General features: G+C 45.8%; 1 protein-coding gene and 1 long non-coding RNA gene across 2 annotated transcripts in view; one reads left to right on the top strand and one right to left on the bottom strand.

Moving 5' to 3' along the window:
* SRFBP1 (serum response factor binding protein 1) overlaps positions 1-12,031 on the bottom strand; it is a 68,485-nt gene extending 56,454 nt beyond the window's left edge. Inside the window, exon 1 of the mRNA XM_008254947.4 lies at positions 11,879-12,031. Within this exon, the coding sequence (XP_008253169.2) occupies positions 11,879-11,950 (72 nt within the window). The 5' untranslated portion in view covers positions 11,951-12,031. The remainder of the gene's footprint in view (positions 1-11,878) is intronic.
* Positions 12,032-12,190: 159 nt separating this feature from the next.
* The window catches only part of LOC103347854 (arginyl-tRNA--protein transferase 1), a 323,705-nt gene continuing 314,295 nt past the window's right edge, over positions 12,191-21,600 (top strand). Inside the window, exon 1 of the long non-coding RNA XR_011389658.1 lies at positions 12,191-12,970. This is a non-coding gene — a long non-coding RNA (arginyl-tRNA--protein transferase 1). The remainder of the gene's footprint in view (positions 12,971-21,600) is intronic.

The raw sequence follows: 21,600 nt of genomic DNA, 5'->3' as shown, positions 1-21,600 counted from the left end.
TGCTGAATTTTGCAGGTGTAGGAGGTGGCAACATATCATATACTAACCATTGTTAACCAAAATGAACTAATAAATTACAGTGGACAAAGTTGGACTTTGGTTACATTCCAATCATGGGAAAGTTAGTCTCCAATTTTAAAGTTCCAACGTAAGAAGTCTTATGTTTGTCATTACTGGATAACGAAATTCCAAAAGCAAAAAGAATGCCTCATACACTGAGACTTATGCCAATATCAAAATATACTTTTCTAACATTAACTTTCTCAATATTTATGTCCAGGCAGTTTTAAAATTGAAAAGTTCAATGTATAAAGAAAAGTATATTCACATCCTGTAAGAATGACATTAAAATTTTAATTTTCTTACAGGTAAGTATGCCAAACTTTCAGTTTTGTTTTCGTAAAGCTGATGACCAGTAGCCTTTTAGCTAGAATTTAAAAGGTTGTCAATTCATTTTCCACCCAGAACTATGAAGATGGTTGACAGACAAGCCAGAAGTCAACAAATAGGCCTAAAACAACCAATACTGTTAGAAACGCACTGCAGTGCTTAAAGGCAATACATTTTGGTAAATTCTCCATCCTAAAGCAAGCAGAATTTTCACTGCTAGAAGTGTTAAAGGGGGATGATGCTGTTTGAGCAGAAAGTAAAGAGGCTAAATTGAAAAAGGAGGAAACAGAGGCATAATAAAGGAAATGAAATATGCTGGCAGATGTCGCTCCCCCTCTTCGTGGAGGAGCAACACTAAGCCCTGCCTAGGCTTCATATCCGAGTCACGGCACCATTATGTCGCTCCCCCTCTTCGTCGAGGAACGACACAGGACCCTGCGCTGTTCTTCTGTCTGCTCGGCCCTCCCCGGGTTTGTTGCTGGTTCTTCCCGGGTTGGCTACCGACCCTTCCACCTCCGTGGAAGGGCAGTTCCCCCTGCCACATTCCCCACTTCCGCAGGGGAGCGGCACACCGCCAGCCGGCTCTCTCGGGGGCTGCACAGGCGCTCCCCTTAGATGTTCCCCTTAGATGTTCCTAGTGCATGCCGTCTCTCTCCTCCTTTATAGTCCTCCTCTGCCAATCCCAACTCGGCTGCCCACACGCCGAGTACGCTGCTCTCCTCCAATCAGGAGCAAGTCCTACAGTTTATTGGCTGAACTGGAGGCAGCTGTGTAGAAGCTGTTTTCTTCTCTCCCAGCGCCATATTGTGGGAGAGCAGATGCATAGAATAAGTCTTAATTCCAGTAACTTAGTCTAGTCCAAATTGCTCCCCACAGATCCCCCTTTCTTTTTATTTTTTGGCGTTGATACGCGCCTGTCTTCGGTGTCCCGCGGCACACACTCTGCTCTGCTTGCTAGAGTTGCCTCAGGTTCTTACAAGTCCTATCAATCAGGCAAACCGAATCCAAGCCTTCTCATTGCCGTATTGTGGGGGAGACTTATTAGTGTTGGTTTGTGCCTATCTTCGGTGACCTGCAGCTCATACTCTGGTCGAGCTGCCTGCTGGTGCTTACCGCCTTACTAATCAGGCAGACCGAATCCAAGCTCTCTCATTGCTGTGTTGTGGGGAGGCCTTATTGATGTTAATTCGTGCCTGTCTTCGGTGACCTGCGGCGCATAAGCTGCTAGCCGCCCGCAGGTGCTCATCGCCTCACTAATCAGGCAGACCGAATCCAAGCCTTCTCATTGCAGTGTTGTGGGGAGGCCTTATTGATGTTAATTCGTGCCTGTCTTCGGTGACCTGCGGCGCATAAGCTGCTAGCCGCCCGCAGGTGCTCATCGCCTCACTAATCAGGCAGACCGAATCCAAGCCTTCTCATTGCAGTATTGTGGGGAGGCCTTTCTATTTCTCTACTTCTCTATCTCCGGGCATTCCTATTTCTCCCATTTTACTTCTGTCTGCCAACATTCCTATTTCTCTCATTTTACTTCTAAACTTCTGTTTCTCTTATCCCCGCGGCTTCCCGGCGCCCGCCCCGAGGCTGCCTCTCGGCGGCTTTCCGGCTCTGAGCCGCTTCAGCCCGCGCCTCTCTCATCTGCGCGGCTCGGCTTTGCGCGCACACTCCGCGGTCTCGCACTTAGCCCAGCGTTCCCTATCTACTTGTGCCCCGCACGCTCTCTCTGCGCGCGGCAGCCTCCACGAGTCACACAGCGTAGCTCACGTCTCCGCCACTAGCATTCAATCCAAGTTCCCCGAGCTAGCCTGGCGAATTCAACCCAGCTCACGTCTCCGCCCCACGATTTGGCTTCCCGTCCTTTGCTCCCCGGGCTAATCAGACGGATCCCAATCTGGCTTACGTTTCTGCTTCTGGTTTCAACTTTTTGCCCCCTATTCCCGGGCTAACTTGAGAATCCCAAAGTGGCTTTCGTCTCCGCCTCGGCCTGCCCCCCGCGGCTTCAATTTCCCTAACATTTTTCTCTACCCGGTATGTTTCCCCAAGCTTTCCTCCAACAATATTCCTCCCTCATTTCTCCTGGCTTCTCCCCACAGTCCGCATCTGAGTCTGTTTGTTCTAGCTTTCACTTTCGCTTTCGACCTTAGAGATTTCTCCCAGCTTTCTCCTGTAGTCCGTATCTGAGTCTATGCCTAGGCTTTCAATAGCTTCTTCCGGCACCTTTTTCGTCCGGCTTTTCCCTAGGCTGTTTGCTAGTCTCTCTCTCCGATATTTTCCCATTTCTTCCCGTTTCTTCCCTCCTAAGTTTCCTATCCGTCCTAGGTTTCCTATCCGAGTCACGGCACCATTATGTCGCTCCCCCTCTTCGTGGAGGAGCAACACTAAGCCCTGCCTAGGCTTCATATCCGAGTCACGGCACCATTATGTCGCTCCCCCTCTTCGTGGAGGAACGACACAGGACCCTGCGCTGTTCTGTCTGCTCGGCCCTCCCCGGGTTTGTTGCTGGTTCTTCCCGGGTTGGCTACCGACCCTTCCACCTCCGTGGAAGGGCAGTTCCCCCTGCCACATTCCCCACTTCCGCAGGGGAGCGGCACACCGCCAGCCGGCTCTCTCGGGGGCTGCACAGGCGCTCCCCTTAGATGTTCCCCTTAGATGTTCCCCTTAGATGTTCCTAGTGCATGCCGTCTCTCTCCTCCTTTATAGTCCTCCTCTGCCAATCCCAACTCGGCTGCCCACACGCCGAGTACGCTGCTCTCCTCCAATCAGGAGCAAGTCCTACAGTTTATTGGCTGAACTGGAGGCAGCTGTGTAGAAGCTGTTTTCTTCTCTCCCAGCGCCATATTGTGGGAGAGCAGATGCATAGAATAAGTCTTAATTCCAGTAACTTAGTCTAGTCCAAATTGCTCCCCACAGGCAGACAAGAAACAAAAAGAAAGGGAAGTAGCAGGAAAGAGTTTGAATACAGAAATTGAAGGAAATATCTGCAGGTTCTTCACTACCAAGAATGATAAATCCAAACAGCACAAGAATGGGATTAAGATCATTTGTAAGAGCTGAAGTAGAAGAATTACTGACTTATACAAAGAGGATATATGAGGGTATTTCAAAAAATTCATGGAAACTGGAATTAAAAGTTTAGTTTATGGGACTGGTACTGTGGCATAGTGGGTAAAGCCAGGAGCTTCTTCTGGGTCTTCCAGGTGGATGGCAGAGGCCCAGAGACTTGGGCCACCTTCTGCTGCATCCCGAGGTACATCAGCAGGGAGCTAAATCAGAAGTAGAGCAGCTGGGAATCAAACTGGTGCTCATATGGGATGTTAGCGCTGCAGGCGGCAGCTTAACCTGCTGTACCACAGTGCCAGACCCCTACACTATTTAAAGCAGCTTCTCATAAATGCTGACAATTAGGTGTCACCTAGAATATAGGCATACAGAAGTCCTCAAATAATTCTGGAAAATCTGAACGGAGTCAATAAGGCAACCTGGATCACCTCTTGGATAAACAATATAAAAATATGATCATGAATCACAGGGATAGGTGCAGCACAGCCCAGCACTGGATCATGCAACTAGAACTCCTTTGGAGTTCCATATTCCAAGCATCCAATATGATGAGCAGACAGGAAAATAAGGTTTTACAATGTGAGCATTACTTCCTACATTATATATTTCTAAATAATTAGCGTTCTTACTTTCGACGCCTCAAGTTATGCTTAACGTGAATGTGTTTCTGAGAGACTGAGTTATACTTGTGAGGTAATAATGATAGCAAGTGTGAGATACACAAAGGTAGTAGCGGACAGCAGTCAACCACTAACAAAATTACATGCTACTTTGACTTGACTCTTGGCTAGTTATTTGCTTGCCACTCACACAGCAACTGCTGGGGCCTGTGTTGTGGCATAGCGGGTAAGGGCACCACCTGTGATGCTGGCATCCCATATGGGCACCGGTTTGAGTCCTGGATTCTCCACTTCCGATCCAGTTCCCTGGGCCTCTGCACTCATGTGGGAGACCTGGAAGAAGCTCTTGGCTTAAGGGTTTGGTCTGGCCCAGGTTTGGCTATTGTGGCCATTTGGGGAGTGAACCAGCAGATGCAATCAATATTTCTCTCTCTGTCTCTCTATAACTTTGATTTTCAAATACATAAAAGTAAACCTTAAAAAAAAAAGCAACTGTCTATAAAAACACTGACTTGGTCATGTATTTGAATTAGTATGTAACCAACACTTGTTGTTCTAAGCAAAATCTCAGTTTATCTCTGTGTTAGAATAATTATTCATCTATCTCACTGGCAAATACACATACAAAAAAATGACAACATATTCTGCTCAGAAGCTGAGAGGAAATCAGCACTCATTTATACATTGCTGATAGAAATGGCAAATTAATATGCTCCTTTTGGAGAAAAATTTAGCAAAGTCTAACAAAACTCCTAGGAATTTACCCAGAAGACATACCTCCAACAATACAGGGCATGCACAAGATTATTCATTGCAGCATTCATACGAAATGTTGTGTAAGAGACAAAACATTATATGTGTACTATATATACATGTATACACATATATATCTGTATACATAATTACATATATACCTTGAAAATATTTGGAGAAAAAAATTAACTCACAGAATGATACATATGACAGAACATATGCAAAGATTAACAATGTACAACATAATATTATATACATTGGATACATATACATTAATGTTATAATTATAAAACATGAGTACAGATAAAAATATACACACCAGCATAACAGTGGACTTAAAGGTGGATGGGAGTAAACATTACAAATGGCAAAACACATTTGCTGGGGCCAGCGCTGTGGCCCAGTGAGTTAGGGCCCTCGTCCACGGTGCCCACATCCTGCTGGCGCACATGGGAGAGCAACAGATGATGGCCTGGGTGCTTGGGCCCTGCATCCATGTGGGAGTCCTGGAGGAAGCTCCTGGCTCCTGGCTTCAGCATGGCCCAGCCCAGGTCATTGCAGCCATCTGTGGAGTGAGTCCAAGGGTGGAGGATCGATCTCTCTCTCTCTCTCCCCCCAACCTGTGTCTCTGTCTCTGTCTCTACCTCTGTCTGTTAACTCTGCCTTTCAAATGAATAAAAATAAATCTTTTAAAAAAAATCACATTCACTAAATATAGGAAGTGTATTACAAGAACATTTGTTAATGTTTGAAATATTTCATAATTCACAAATTAACGATGGCTTTGCAAAGAATCAAACTTGGCCATGTGAATGGTAACTTATTAAACATTTTATTTCTGATCAGTCACAATTTAAAAAGTCTAGAATGCTTCATGATTATATACAACTTAACCATTACTGAGCAGATGCTGCCACCTAGCCAAACTTCCCAGAACAGTTCAACAACCAAACTGGTTCTTTTGTGGACAGACCCTGATTTACTGTTTCATAAAATACTAGGAAGGGGTGGGCACTGTGCTGCACCAAGTTAAGCTGCCACATGGGATGCTTGCATCCCATACTGCACTGCCTGAGTTCCAGCTGCTCCAGTTCTGATCCAGCTTCCTGCTAATGCATGCTGGGAGGTAGCAGATGATGGCCTAAGGGATCGGACCAGTCATCCAGGCAGGAGCCCTGATGCAGTTCTGAGTTCTAAGCTTCAGCCTGGCTCAGACTTGGCTGTTGTAAGCATCTAGGGAGTGAACCAGCGTGTAGAAGATACTTCTGTTTCTCTGACTTTTAGGTACATGAAATTATGTTTTAAAAGTACTATGTACCCAATTATGACACTGGAGTTTCCTAACTTCATAAGCATATGCAAATAATTAGACATATGTCCTTGACATCCTTCTCATTTACAGTATTGGGAAAAATAATTTTTTCTTGCATTTTAATTTCTATCTCGATTGTCATTCCATTTGTACATAAGGGATATGTTCTAAGAATCCTAGTGAATGCCTGAAACTGTGGATAGTACTGATTCCTACGTACACAAGTGGTTTTTTTCAGGTACATGTACATACATATATATGAAAAAGTTCAATTTATAAATTAAACACAGTAAAATATCAATTAAAATAATAAATAAAAAAGAATATATACAATGATGTATTCTGACAAAAGTGTAGCTTTAAGGGCAATTAATATGAAAAATAAGTGTTCCTAGAATGCAATATGATGCCACAAGAGTCAATCTGTTATCCAGAACAGCTGCTAACTGATTGTGGAGTAGGTAGTATACACAGCATGGATAAGTGGTCCTGGGCAACACGGTGCAAGATTTTGACAACCTACTCAGAACAGTGTACAACTGTAAAGTTATGAACTGCTAATTTCTGCAATTTTCCACTTAATACTTTTATAGTGTAGTTAACTGTAGGGAACTAAAAACACAGAAAGCAAAACCACGGATAAGTGGAGGGCAGACTACGGCACTATCTTAAAGAAACACCAAGAAATTATTTTAAAAATTTTCCTTTCACTTTATCTGAAAGGCCAAGAGTCAGAAAGAGAAATCTTCTATCTGCTGGTTCACTCCCCAGCCAATGCTGGCTGTGGGCAGCCACAGGTAGTCACTCCCTTTGTTTACACTTAAACATATGAATGGAGACTTCCCCAGCACAGACAATCAAGCTAGGGAGATTCCAGGAAGAGGTAGGAAGAACCTAAACCTCTCACAAGAGATAATATAGATAATCAGTCACACCTGAAACCTGCATTTATCACCTAAGTGTTTTATTGTAAACTTAAGAGCCTTTTTGATATGTAAATCTTTTGTGCTCCTTATTGTAAACAACTGGTCATGTTTAAATACTACTGGATTTGTTGAATAAAGGAGCCTTGATCAGGACTTGTCTTGGCTCCATTCTTTGCGTCCTTGTCCCTGCATTCCCACTCTCTGTTTCAGGAAAACCCAGTTCACTGTGCCGCAGGCCGGCACAGCTGGCAACAGTCAGGGCACAGGAACCTGGAACTCAATTCAGGTCTCCATGTGGGTAGCAGAGAGCCATGTACTTGAAACATCACCTGCTGTCTCCCAAGGTGCACGTTAGCAGGAAGCTGGATCACAAGAGGAGCCAGGACTCACAGCAGGCATTCCAATACGGGATGCAGGCATCTTGAACAGTGGCTCAAGCACTACACCAATAGCCTGCCCTGAAAGCAATTTTTTTTTTTTTTTTTTTTTTTTGACAAGCAGAGTGGATAGTGAGAGCGAGAGACAGAGAAATAGGTCTTCCTTTGCCGTTGGTTCACCCTCCAATGGCTGCCGTGGCCGGTGCGCTGCGGCCGGTGCACCACGCTGATCCGAAGCTAGGAGCCGGGTACTTGTCCTGGTCTCCCATGGGGTGCAGGGCCCAAGGACCTGGGCCATCCTCCACTGCACTCCCTGGCCACAGCAGAGAACTGACCTGGAAGAGGGCCAACCGGGACAGAATCCGGCACCCCGACCGGGACTAGGACCCGGTGTGATGGCGCCGCAAGGCGGAGGATTAGCCTAGTGAGCCGCGGCACAGGCTTGAAAGCAATTTTCTAAGAAGCTTATGGCTAACTTACTATCAAAGAATCAAACCATATCACTCTTATACAAAGGCCTTTGGCTTGACTATGGAATTAAAGTATGTCATCAGATTACTTTGCTTCCTAATCCTGATTTTACATATCATTGCTGTGCAAAGAAACAGATGGCTACGGCCAGTCCAGATCCAGGTTTGCAAATTGTTTATTCCTAAATGCAATGGCACTGTGGTTTCAACTATGCTTCCTTGCTTTTCCAGTTCTAATGGAAAAGGAGTAAAAAAGTAAACATGTAGGATATAATTTGAACATCAGCTGATGCATTCATTTCCAAGTATATATTGACTTTGTATCTGTAGGCAAGGTACTGTGCTAGGGGTGAGGGAAGATGCTGTAGTAAAACACTTACTCCTTTCAAGATTCACTTGGGTACGGAGGAAGATAAAACATTTGATAAATAACCATAAGGTGAAGTCGAAAGGGAAACTTTTTAAAAAAGATTTATTTATGAATATGAAATACAGAGATACAGAGAGAGAAGGGGAGAGAAGGAGGGAGGGGGGGAAGGAGAGAGGGAGGGAGAAAGAGAGAGACAGAGAGAGAGATCGATCTTCCATCCTCTGGTTCACTCCCAAAATGACTGCAATGGCTAGTGCTGGAGCCAGGAGCCAGTAGCTTCTTCCAGGTCTCCCAGGTGAGTGCAGGAGCCCGGCTTGGGTCATCTTTCACTGCTTTCCCAGGCACATCAGCGGGAGCTGGATAAAAAGTGCAGCACTCAGGACTCCAACCAGCACCCATGTGGGATGCTGTCACTGCAGCTGGAGATTTAACCTTCTACGCCACAGTGCTGGCCCTAAAAGGGGAAGTTTTACTTAACAAGAATAAATGTGTTTTCAGACACCTGAAGCAAGAATAATTTTATATATCAGCCAGGCCTCATCCTTGGGAAGTTTTGTATAATATGATTATTAAGGACAAAAAACATTGAAAGTCAACATAAAATAATGAATGGGTGTCACTGCAGGCAGGCTTTTATTTTCAGAAAAGATATTCTGGGAAGTTAAATGTTTTGTAATTTAACTACCAAAAAGTAGCCCAATATTTTTAAAAGTCTTAATTAAGGCCGGCGCCGCGGCTCACTAGGCTAATCTTCCGCCTTGCGGCGCCGGCACACCGGGTTCTAGTCCCGGTCGGGTTGCCAGATTCTGTCCCGGTTGCCCCTCTTCCAGGCCAGCTCTCTGCTGTGGCCCGGGAGTGCAGTGGAGGATGGCCCAGGTACTTGGGCCCTGCACCTGCATGGGAGACCAGGAGAAGCACCTGGCTCCTGCCATCGGATCAGCGCGGTGCGCCGGCCGCAGCGCACCGGCCAGAGCAGCCATTGGGGGGTGAACCAATGGCAAAGGAAGACCTTTCTCTCTGTCTCACTATCCACTCTGCCTGTCAAAAAAAAGAAAAAAAAAAAAGTCTTAATTAAGGATAATGAAGCACAGATTTCTAAAAAGTAAACCACAGTTCTGAATCCTGATATCCCTAAGATAATACTAGAGATATAGATATAAACCCTCTATGAATCTGATGGAGCCCATGGATTCTCTTTCCCAGAGACAAACACATAAAATAAATTTACCCACAATTCTGGCAGTAACAGAAACTTTGAAATATATCCTGGAATCCCACTTCAGAACTAATTTAAGATTTGAAGAATATAAAGATGATGCGTCTTGTTATTCATTCAACACATAAATATTCGGGATATAATGTGAGCGGAATTCTGTCAGGAGCTGGAGTTAAGAACTCACTCAGACACCTGCACACACAGATCACTACCACAAGTGCTGAAAAGAATTAAATGGTGCAACAACATTTGAAAACAACAGTCGAAAGCGAAGAATTGTTTCTCAAACCTCATGACAAACAGACCAAAGAGAGGAAAAGGAGTTCAAGACCCAAGGAGCAGCAGGTGACAGGATCTGTGGGAGCTATGACTGGAGGCAGAGTGGAAGCGCAGAAGGGGTCAGAGAGCGCGCCTGTGGACCGGCTACACCACACGCAACAGAAGTCAGCACACGGGCTTTAACAGAGGCGACCCGGTCAGACTCAGGTTTAGAAGAGAGCGCCCCAGCAGTGCTTTGGGGATCAGCCTGAAGTCTGAGGAGTCAGTGTAAAGTGGTCGGCAGGGCATCACAGCAGTTCTGGTGAGAGAGAAGTCGGGAGGGGCAGCAAGGAGAGAAGTAGTGGAAATATACAAACGACCCCTTTCAGCTTCATTTCCACTTTGGAGAAGTCAATGCATTTCTTCTGCCCAGTTTCTGCTAATTTCCATTAGCTACTTTCTAGTAATGACATCAGTTTTTTACCTGTAATGTTCATGCACTTTTTATTCCTGGTTGCTTCCATTCTCTTTGGTATTTTTCCAATTTTGAATGTAGATAACTTACATGCTTTTCTCTTCGTAGATTTTTCCTTGTTAATTTTAAATTATAAACCCCACATAACCTCTACATTTTTTTCTATTTTATTTCCTCTATATTAGAATATATCCTACTTCAATGGGGATGTGATAACTTCAACTACCCAGCAAACGTTTATAGGATGTGTATGTTACAGGAAATAGAAACACAGGGAGCCAGAAACAGGTAAATACAAGTTTTCAGAGTAGAAAACACTCTGACTGCACAAAGACACTCACATTACGCACACTAAGGTGGTTTAGCAAAGGCTTCTTGTAGGTCAATTTTTTAAATTTTCATTTTCCTTAAAACGCAGATGGTCAGAGAGACAGACATCTTCCATCTACTGGTTCAGTCCCCAAAAGCTCTCAACAGGCTGTACTTCCACCCAGGTCGCCCACATATGTGGCAGGGACACAAATACTCGAGCCACCGCCTCCTGCCGCTCAGAGTGTGCGTGAGCAGAGCGCAGCAGGCAGGCACTGACCCGGGATACAGGCGTCCCACGAGGCAGCCTAGCTGCTCTTCACGAGGCCTGGGAATGACCTAAGTGCAAAAAGAGAAAAGCTTCCCGTGGCCGATTCCCGGCCGTGAACACCGCCACAGTTATTTTAACATTGGGCAGGGGAACTCCGTAGCATTTCCTGTGAATTACCAACAAAATCAGATTTAAGATCCTTTTCACCTCATAGGCAATATTAACGGAGAACAGTGCACCCGATAGTTCCTGGCAAAAACAAAGAAGGGGTTAACCCATGCTTAGCAATCGGCACTGAGCGCCCTGACTTCGCCTCGGTACAGCCTGGTCTCTGCTCCGCACTGGAGTCAATTCCTTGACCCGCAGTCGGGCAGCGCAGCACTGCGCTTCCTCTCGCCACTCTGTTACGCAGGACCCGCCCGTGCCCAAGCCCCCACTACCCACCCCTCCCGCCTGCACTGGTCCCTACCTGCCTCGGGCTGCGAGACCGAGGACTACCGTCGCCGAGCCTCCTCTGCACGGCTAGGCTTTGGGGGGACAGGGGGGCGCACCTCAAGCCCTATTCTGCATCACAGGTGCGCGCTGCCCAAGCGAGGGACACAGAGAGAGGGCAGCCGGGGAGGGAGAGCAGGTACACACAGCTCTTTTCCGGAGCGCTGCTGTGAACGCGGCCCAGACGCGACATCGCCGCGGGAACAGACGAAGCAGCGAGTGTAGACGTCTCGCCCACGACGCGCGCCCCGAGCCCCTTCCCTCCGACAGCAGAGCGGCGGGCGGCGCGCACCGTGCATTCGGCACACCTCAGCCTTCACGGCCACCTCGCAAGCTCTGCTGCGCAGAGGGCACCGCAGGCGCGGGGCAGTCCGTCATCTGCTCCAAGTCCCGCGGACAGAAGCCCACGAGACAGACCTATCGCCGGGGTTAGTCACCTGGACACCGTGCAGTTCCGGGACCCCTCGGGGCCCCCGAAAAACGCCTCCAGCCTCCATCTCCACCCCCCCCCCCCGGCCCACCTCCAGACCGCGCGTGGCTAGGGCCGAGGAACCCCGCGGGATTTAAGACACGGTCGCTTACCTCGTTATTCAGGTTCAGAGCTCCCGGCTGAGCCATGGTAGCCCCAGGAAGAGGACCGGCGGCCGCCAGCATGCGAGGGCCGTTCGCAAAACTGCGCCTGCGTCGCCACGCCCCCCAACGGCGGCCTCTTTGGCCCAAAACTCGCTCGTGCTCTGCGCGCGCTGAAGCCCGGATGAAAGGCACGCGGCTGTGGGAGGAGCAAGAACGGACCTGAGAGGGAACAACTTCCGGCGCCGAGCCCGACGCGCTGCGTTAGCCGTTCCCGGAAACCAGCGGGAGCTGGCGGCTGGATGTGTGTGGAATCTTGTAGATTATCTTTTTCCTTTTTTAAAAAAAGATTGATTGATTTGAAAGGCATAATTAGAGAGCGGGAGGGAGGGAAAGAGAGAGAAATCTTCCATCTACTGCTTCACGCCCCAAATGGCTGCAAGGGCCGGAGCTGGGCCAGGCTGGAGCCAGGAGCCAGGAGCTGCTGCAGCGTTTCCCGCGTGCGGTCGTGTGCTCCCGCTTTCCCAGGCCCATTAGCAGGGAGCCGGGCGGGACTCCAGCACTGGGCACGTGGGCTGCCGGCACCACAGGTGGTGGCTTAACCCTCCCTCGCCGCGCGGACCCCAACTCGCAGCGTTTTTATCTGCTATTTAATGTGCTGGCCGCTGGAGTACAGGGATACGGGGGCTTGATGCAGACCCTCCGAGTGCCGCGAGACCGCCGCGGGGCAGCCCAAGCTGGTGTGGGGGGGATGCGAGCCAGACGCCACGGGCCGGGGGGCGCTGTGGGCGGCAGAGCTCGCGTGGCCCCCTTGTCCCCCTTCACGCAGAAAATTCAGATTCAGAACCCAGCCCCAGCCAGGCCGTGTTGCCAGCTCACAATACGCCAACTCCTGACTCCGCGTAGAGCAGCTCAGGTGTGTGTGTGCTTTGACAACTGTGGCTCGGCGCGTGCTTTGAGCACAGGTGGACTAACTGCCACATTCTTGCCCTTCTTTTCCCTCTTTGCCATCGCTGGATGATACAGTGAATTGTAATCATCGCGTTTGTGTGCCGCCCCTCGTTAAAGCTGAGCTCCTAGAGTGTAGGAACCGGTTCACTTCAGGTGCGTAGTAGGAGTTCTGCATAGTCGGACACAGTATAGAATGTCGGTGACCGTTAGTGGAGAGCTTGAAGGGAGAAAGATCTGACGCAGGAGGAAGCTATCACTGTGGTCCCTTAAGCTCCAGAAAACATGAATACAGAGTTTGTCAGGGTAGACGTGGTGGTGCACGGAGTTAGGGACGCTTGAGATTGCTGCATCCATGTTGGAGTTGCTGGGATGGGGCCACCCCCACGGTTCTGATACAGCTTCCTGCTGTTGTGCCTGGGGGCTGTCAAATGATGTCCCAGGTACATGGCTTCCTGCCACGCACGTGGGGGATCAGGATGGAGTTCTAGGCTCCTGCGGTTCACCTGGACCAGCCCTGCTTTTGTGAGCATCTGAGGTGTGAACGAGTAGGTCATTCAGTGAATGAAAGGCCTCTCTCTCTCTCTCTCTTCCCCGCTCTCCTTCTCCCTCTCTCTTTCCCTCCCTTAGAATAAGTAAAAACTCTTTAGAAAATTGCCAGTGGTTCTGCTCTTTTTTGTCTTTTAAAGATTTTTTATTTGTTTGAAAGAGTTACAGAGATGAGGGGAGAGACGGAGCGAGAGATCGTCCACCCCCTAGTTTACTCCTCAGATGACCACAGTGGCTGAGTCTGGGCCAGGCTGAAGCCAGGAGCCACGAATTTCTTGCAGGTCTCCCAGGTGGGTAGCAGGGCCCCAAGCATGTGTGCTGTCTGTCATTGCTTTTCCCAGGCTGTTAGCAGGGAGCTGGATCAGAAGTGGAGCTGCTGGTTCTTGCACTGGCACCCATGTGGGATGCTGGCATTGCAGGGGGCAGCTTTACCATCTGTGCTGCAACACCTGTGCCGCCAGTGGCTCTTAGAAGCTTTGCAACCTTTTGACCACCCCTCTTTCTCTCCAGCGCCTCCATTTCAAAGCCAGTTGCATGCATCAGCATTGCTTTCCTCCATTTTTTTAGCTCAGACTAAAAAAATGCTTGTGTTGTATGCTTGCCCTGCCACATCTGTTTTCTTGGGCACTTCTTTTCAAGATCAGGTCAAGTTCCTTTCATCTTTTTAAGAATTCTTTCCATGTCCCCCAACAAAAGTTAACAGATCTAATTTGAAACTCAGTGTATACTGTCAGTTCTTTTCCTTATAAGTTTTGAACAAAATTGAATGCTCTTGTTTGTAGGGACTAATATTTTCCCATCTTCACAATATTAATATGAAGTCACTTGTTCCAGGCATACAAACTCAAAGTCAACCCACCCCTCTGTTTTCATGCTGCCATCTCAAAAATTATTTTTTTGTCTACAGTGTGACTCTGTTCTCCTGCTCTCATTAAGTTATACACATTTCCACATGCTTATCTTAATGAGGCTGTAAGATTCTATAGAAAATAAAACACAAAACTGGACCTGGATCAAGTAAATGTTGTCAGAAAAATGAAACCACAAAGCTCTAATCATCAGATATAACTAGCTGGAGACCATTTAGTCATGTAGTACAGTCCTCCAGTTAGTCAAACTAAGAGCCAGCAGACACATTCAGTAGGGGCTCAAGCTTTAGGTGTCAGCCCTCAGATCCCTTTGGATTTGTCTGCATGGGCTGACAACAGAATATCCCAGACTTGGTAGCTTCCACAGAGGGATTTATCCCCACAGTTCTGCAGGCTAGAAGTCTTAAGATTTAGATGCCATCTGGGTTCTCTTGGTTTCCAGCTGGTTTGCCTTCTTGTGGCTGCATCCTCACACGACTTTTCCTCTGTGCACATGTGGCGGGGAGAGAGCCTCCAGAGTCTTCCTACTCTTAGAAGGGTACCAACCTGTTGGATTAGAGTCTCTTCACTGTGACCTCATTTAACCTCAGTTACCTCTCTAAAGTCTCATCTCCATACACCATTGCATGGAAAGTTAAGGCTTCAACCCATGAATCTGGGAAGAGGGACCTCTGTAACACTCAACTTTCTTCAACAAAATTCTTACCCTGATTACCTCAAAGAAAATAATTTGTTCCCCATCAAATGCTTGAACACTACCATTTTTATAAATTTTCACTATTCATAAGTGGCATTCATACGTTTATAGTTGCAACTGAATAACTATTAGAAATTAGAATGGAATAAAATAAATCCTTATGCTTCTATATATTTCTATATGCATATATATAGAGAGAAATGCTTTTGACAAAATTTGAAAGACAATTTAGTTGTGGAAAGGAAGAATTTTATTTTTAAAAAATATTTATTTTATTTATATGAAAGAGTTACAGAGAGAGGTAGAGACAGAGAGAAAGAGGTCTTCCATCCACTGGTTCACTCCCCAAGAGACTTAAACCGGCTCCCACATGGGATGCCAGAGATGCAGGCCGGGCCTTTAACCTACTGTGCTACAGTGTTGGCCCTGGAAAGAAAGTCTTGTCTTGTCTTTTTTTTTTTTCTTGACAGGCAGAGTTAGACTATGAGAGAGAGAGACAGAGAAAAAGGTCTTCCTTCTGTTGGTTCACCCCCCAAATGGCTGCTACGGCTGGCGCACTGCGCTGATCCGAAGCTAGGAGCCAGGTGCTTTCTCCTGGTACCCCATGTGGGCACAGGGCCCAAGCACTTGGGCCATCCTCCACTGCTTTCCTGGGCTACAGCAGAGAAATGGACTGCAAGAGGAGCAACCGGGACCAAATAAGGCGCCCCAACCGGGACTAGAACCCAGGGTGCCAGCACCGCAGGCAGAGGATTAACCAAGTGAGCCACGGCGCTGGCCAAGGAAAGAAAGTACTTTCAACAAATTGTTGTACCATTGGATAGCTATATGCAAACAAACCACCAGTGACTAAAAACCCCACTTTGGCTCTGATCTCACAAGAAATTCAAAAGCCTTAAAATGGTTCACATACTTAAATGTAAAACTTAAAACTTCTAAATGATAAAAATAGTCAAAAGCTTTGTGACCACTAGGCAAAAAAGATTTGGATATCTGACCAAAAGCAAAATCCATATAGAGATACATTTACAAATTGGATTGATCCAACAATAAAACTTCCGTTCCTCAAAAGATACTGTTAGGAGAAGAGAGGAAACTCACATGGAGAGAAAATTTTGCAACTCAAAAAGAACTGTTATCTAGAGTATTTAAAAACTCTTTAGACTCTGTTGTTTGTAAATAACCAACCCAATAAAAATATCCAAAATGTATGAGCAGATGTTTCCCTTATAATGATATATGGAGAGTAATAACGACATGGAAACATATTCAGCATCACTAGTCCTTAGGGAACTGAAATTTAAAACCACAACATGCTACTGTAACTCATGTATTGGAGTGTCTGAAAGTCAGTATAATCATGCCAAGAGCTAGCTGGGGTGTGGAGCAACTAGAACACTCGAACATTTCTGGTGGGAAAGATGAATGGTACATGGCCGGCGCTGCGGCTCACTAGGCTAATCCTCCACCTAGCGGTGCCGGCACACCGGGTTCTAGTCCCGGTCGGGTTGCCGGATTCTGTCCCGGTTGCCCCTCTTCCAGGCCAGCTCTCTGCTGTGGCCCGGGAAGGCAGTGGAGGATGGCCCAAGTGTTTGGGCCCTGCACCTGCATGGGAGCCCAGTAGAAGCACCTGGCTCCTGCCTTCGGATCCGTGTGGTGCGCTGGCCGCAGCGCGCCAGCCGTGGTGGCCATTGGAGGGTGAACCAACGGCAAAAGGAAGACCTTTCTCTCTGTCTCTCTCACTGTCCATTCTGCCTGTCAAAAAAAAAAAAAAAAAAAAAAGATGAATGGTACAACCACTTTAGAAACAATATGGAACTTTTTAAGAAGTTATTTATCCACCACCCTTATGAGATAAGATTTTCCTCCTAGGTCAGTAGAGAAATAGAAGTATGTGTCTATACAAAGACATCTGCACAAGTGTTCAGTGCAGCTTTACCCTTGATATCTAAAATGCACAGTTCAAAATTCCAAAAATTCCATTCAATAAGCAAATTAAATTACTCTGCTACACACACACACACACACACACACACTACCCAGCAAATTAAAAGGGAATCACAATGCTATAATATGTATGCATAGCAGAACAGTTATGCTGAGAGTCCAGATAAAAAGATGACATACTCTGCTCTATTTACATGAAATTTAATTATTTAAACTTATAGGAAACCCACACTAATGAGTAAGTATACTGACAAAAATAGATCAGTGGTTGTTTCAGAAGGTGGGGACGTAGAGATGAAGGACTGGAGGAAGAAATGGCCAAAATTCTCCAGGAAGCTTTGGAGGTGATTTCACATGTTCTTTATTTTGGTGATGCTCTCACAGTGACTCTGTGTCACAGTATGTTAAACTGCGTGGTTTAAACATGTGTGCAGTTTGCTGTGCCTACTGTACTCAGTAAAGCTGTGAAGTTTAATATGCTTTCCATTTGCTGCAATTGGGCAGCGTAAGGGTCCAGAACGAATGCAGACATTTGAAGTCTGAACCAGAAGTCTTATTCTAATGATACTAAGAAGTGTGGGAACTTAATAAAGCTATGGTCTTTGGGATATGGGTGCAGCAGGCCATCCTTGGGCCACTGGCTATGTGCCCACGGAAGGTAGTCTTTATGAGAGGGTTGATTGTAAACCTGAGTTGGACCTGCCCTAAATGCCTTCTTCCTGAGTCACCACGTGCTGCTCCCTCTCCCTGCTTTCTACCGTTGCCACTAGGAAACTGATGGGATCCATTTGATCTCCATCTGTGAAGCTCCAACATTTTCTTCCAAAATAAACCTCCTTCCGTCAAAAGCAGCTTGTCATAGGTGACTAATACACTATTGAACTTTGCAGTTGTATTTCTTTTTTTTTTTTAAAGATTTTATTTATTTATTTGAGAGGTAGAGTTACAGACAGTGTGAAGGAGAGACAGAGGGAAATGTCTTCCTTTGGCTGGTTTAATCCCTAAATGGCGTCAACAGCCGGAGCTGCACTGATCCGAAGCCAGGAGCCAGGTGCTTCTTCCGGGTCTCCCACGTGGGTGCAGGGGCCCAAGCACTTGGGCCATCTTTCACTGCTTTCCCAGGCCATAGGAGAGAGCTGGATCAGAAGAGGAGCAACCGGGACTAGAACCGGTGCTCATATGGGATGCTGGCGCTTCAGGCCAGGGCTTTAACTCGCTGCGCCACAATGCCAGCTCCTGCAGTTGTATTTCTAGAAAAATGCCAGTTATATAGTACAAGCTAATGGTACATGTACAAAGCTACTCATCATAAAAAAGTTTGCTGTGACCAAAGATTGGAGGACACTTGTCCATCAACACATAACTGATTAAATAAAGAACCTGTTAAACAGAATAGTCAGACACTTATTTACTGGCTTGGAGTCTTTTCATGATATGTTGTATGATGAATCCAATGGCATTACACTATATATTCTATTGTTTTTGGATGAAGAATAATTGTAGACACACTCCATTTAACTTGTTTATACAGCATAGTTGTTCTTGAGAGGGGGAAGTCAGTGGCTAGGGACTTAAGTAAACCCTTCCGTGTTTTCTTTTGTACCTTTTGAATTTTGTATCATGTATTTGTGTTAGCTTTTAAATCAAGTCAAATTTAAAATACATTCTCATGGATTTTTTGCATTTGTGCATAGAATATGTTCTCTCATTTCTATACGTTATATATATACATATATATATATAAAATTTCGGGGAGTATATTTGTTATCCAATTACTTTTCCAAGTTTTTTTAAGGGGAGTAATGTTTTCTCAGTTTGCAATTTTTAAAAAATTATTTGACAGGTAGAATTAGTGAGAGAGAGAGACAGAGAGAAAGGTCTTCCTTCTGTTGGTTCACCCCCCCCCCCCCCCCCCGCAAATGGCCACGAAGGCCAGAGCTGAGCCAATCCGAAGCCAGGAGCCAGGTGCTTCCTCTTGGTCTCCCATGCGGGTGCAGGAGCCAACCACTTGAGCCATCCTCCACTGCCCTCCCAGGCCACAGCAGAGAGCTGGACTGGAGGAGGAGCAACCGGGACTAGAACCCAGAACCCATATGGGATGCCGGCACCGAAGGCAGAGGACTAACCAAGTGAGCCATGGTGCCGGCCCCAGTTTGCAATTTTTTACAAGAAAGATATTTGCCTCTCCTTTTCAGTATCTTTGACATTACATTTCATTGTATTATTATATGTGCCAGAACTGCCAAAATAAATATTAAGTATGAACAGTTAATGAGTATCCCTAGCTTGTTTCTGATTTTAATTGAAGTGATTTTAACATTTTCACCACTTGAAATGATATTTGGTGTTTTTTATGACAGTTTAATCAAACTCATAGGATTTTTTTTTTTTAAATTTGTGGTTTATTATCTGAAAATCATGGAGGGGGGGAGGGGAGGCAGAGGGGAGGGAGAGGGAAATTGAGAGGGAAAGGGAGATCTGCCATCCACTGGTTCAGTCTCCAGAGGATCACAACGACCAGGGCTGAGCCAGGCCAAAGCCAGGAGCTTCATCTGGGTCTCCTATATGGGTGCAGGGACCCAAACACTTGGGCCATCTTCTGCTGCCTTTCTCAGACCATTAGCAGGGAGCTGGATTGGAAGTGGAACAGGCAAAACAGTAATTGGTGCCCATATGGGATGCTAGCATTGCAGGCGGTAGCTTTACCAACTATGCCACAATGCTGGCTTCCAGGTAGTTTATTTGTCTAGAGGTTTTGGTATGGGTAGAAGTGGTTGCTGGACTTTTTCATTTACCTTTTAAATTTCGATATATTTGAGCATACTGTTTTTTTTTTTTTTCCTTTAGGGCGTTTCCCTCCATGTAACTGTGTTTTAATTCTCATTGTTGTTAGAAAGTTATGGAGCCTCACTCAAGAGGTGGTTGTAACTACATTTTTCGCTTTTGCTTGAATTAGTGGATAAAACAGGAGCTATTATTGAGAATCCTGCTATATTTTAAAGCCTGCCATTTACAGTCTTCGCTCAATTCAGAACAGATCGCAGCACAGCTGGATGGAACATCCACAGTCCAGAACCACTGCTGCAGTTAGTATTTCTGGCTCTGCACTTCCAAGCCTGTATCCCCTGGGTGGCAGTGTTGTTCTCCAAATTGCAGATTGCAATTGAAATTGAAGATGTTGAAGAATGCACCCTAAATAAGTGTCATGTGTTAGCACTTTTGAGGTAGAAGGAAAATAGATGGATCTACCATGTCTTATATTTCTTTAATGCTTAGATTAACCCCTTAATGTTTGGGATTTTGATTTTTTTTTTATCTTTTATTTAATGAATATAAATTTCCAAAGTACGACTCATGGGTTACAATGGCTTCCCCCCCCATACCGTCCCTCCCACCAACAACCCTCCCCTTTCCCACTCCCTCTCCCCTTCCGTTCACATCAAGATTCATTTTCGATTATCTTAATATACAGAAGATCAGCTTAGTATACCTTAAGTAAGTATTTCAACAGTTTGCTCCCACACAGAAACATAAAGTGAAAAATAATAGATGATTTTTTTTAAATGATGATGAAATCAGATCAGACCTATTGTCATGTTTAATCCCAGTGAGAGTCAAGTTGGGAATTGAAAATTTCTTTCTTTTTTTTTTTTTTTTTTTTTTACAGAAGATCAGTTTAGTGTACATTAAGTAAAGATTTCAGTCGTTTGCACCCCCATAGAAACACAAAGTGAAATATACTGTTTGAGTACTCATTATAGCATTAAGCCTCAGTGTACAGCACGTTAAGGACCGAGATCCTACATGAGGAGTAAGTGCACAGTGACTCCTGTTGTTGACTTTACCAATTGACACTCCTGTTTATGGCATCAGTAATCTCCCTATGCACCAGTCATGAGTTTCCAAGGCTATGGAAGCCCCTTGAGTTCTCCGACTCTTATCTTGTTTAGACACGGTCATAGTCAAAGTGGAGGTTCTCTCCTCCCTTCAGAGAAAGGCACCTCCCTCTTTGAAGACCTGTTCTTTCCACTGGGATCTCACTCACAGAGATCTTTTTGCCAGAGTGTCTTGGCTTTCCATGCCTGAAATACTCTCATGGGCTTTTCAGCCAGATCCGAGTGCCTTTAGGGCTGATTCTGAGGCCAGAGTGCTATTTAGGACATCCGCCATTCTATGAGTCTGCTGAGTGTCTCACTTCCCATGTTGGATCACTCTCCCCTTTATTTATTCTATCGGTTAGTGTTAGCAGATACTAGACTTGTTTATGTGCTCCCTTTGACTCTTAGTCCTTTCATTATGATCAATTGTGAACTGAAATTGATCACTTGGAGTAGTGAGATGGCATTGGCACATGCCACCTTGATGGGATTGAATTGGAATCCCCTGGTATGTTTCCAACTCTACCAATTGGGGCAAGTCAGCCCGAGCATGTCCCAAATTATACATCTCTTCCCTCTCTTATTCCCACTCTTATGTTTAACAGGGATCACATTTCGGTTAATTTTCAACACTTAAGAATAACTGTGTGATAATTACAGAATTAAACCAGTCATATTAAGTAGAACAGACAAAAAAAAAATACTATGAGGGATAATGTATTAAGTTGTCCATTAGCAGTCAGAGCTATGCTGATCAAGTCACCATTTCTCATAGTGTCCATTTCACTTCAGGAGGTTTCCTTTTTGGTGTTGAGTCAGTTGTCACCGATCAGGGAGAACATATGG

The sequence above is a fragment of the Oryctolagus cuniculus genome, chromosome 6, assembly GCF_964237555.1.
Source record: "Oryctolagus cuniculus chromosome 6, mOryCun1.1, whole genome shotgun sequence".
Taxonomy (NCBI): domain Eukaryota; kingdom Metazoa; phylum Chordata; class Mammalia; order Lagomorpha; family Leporidae; genus Oryctolagus; species Oryctolagus cuniculus.
The sequence above is the reverse complement of the archived record's forward strand: the minus strand, read 5'-3'. Positions and strand labels throughout refer to the sequence as shown.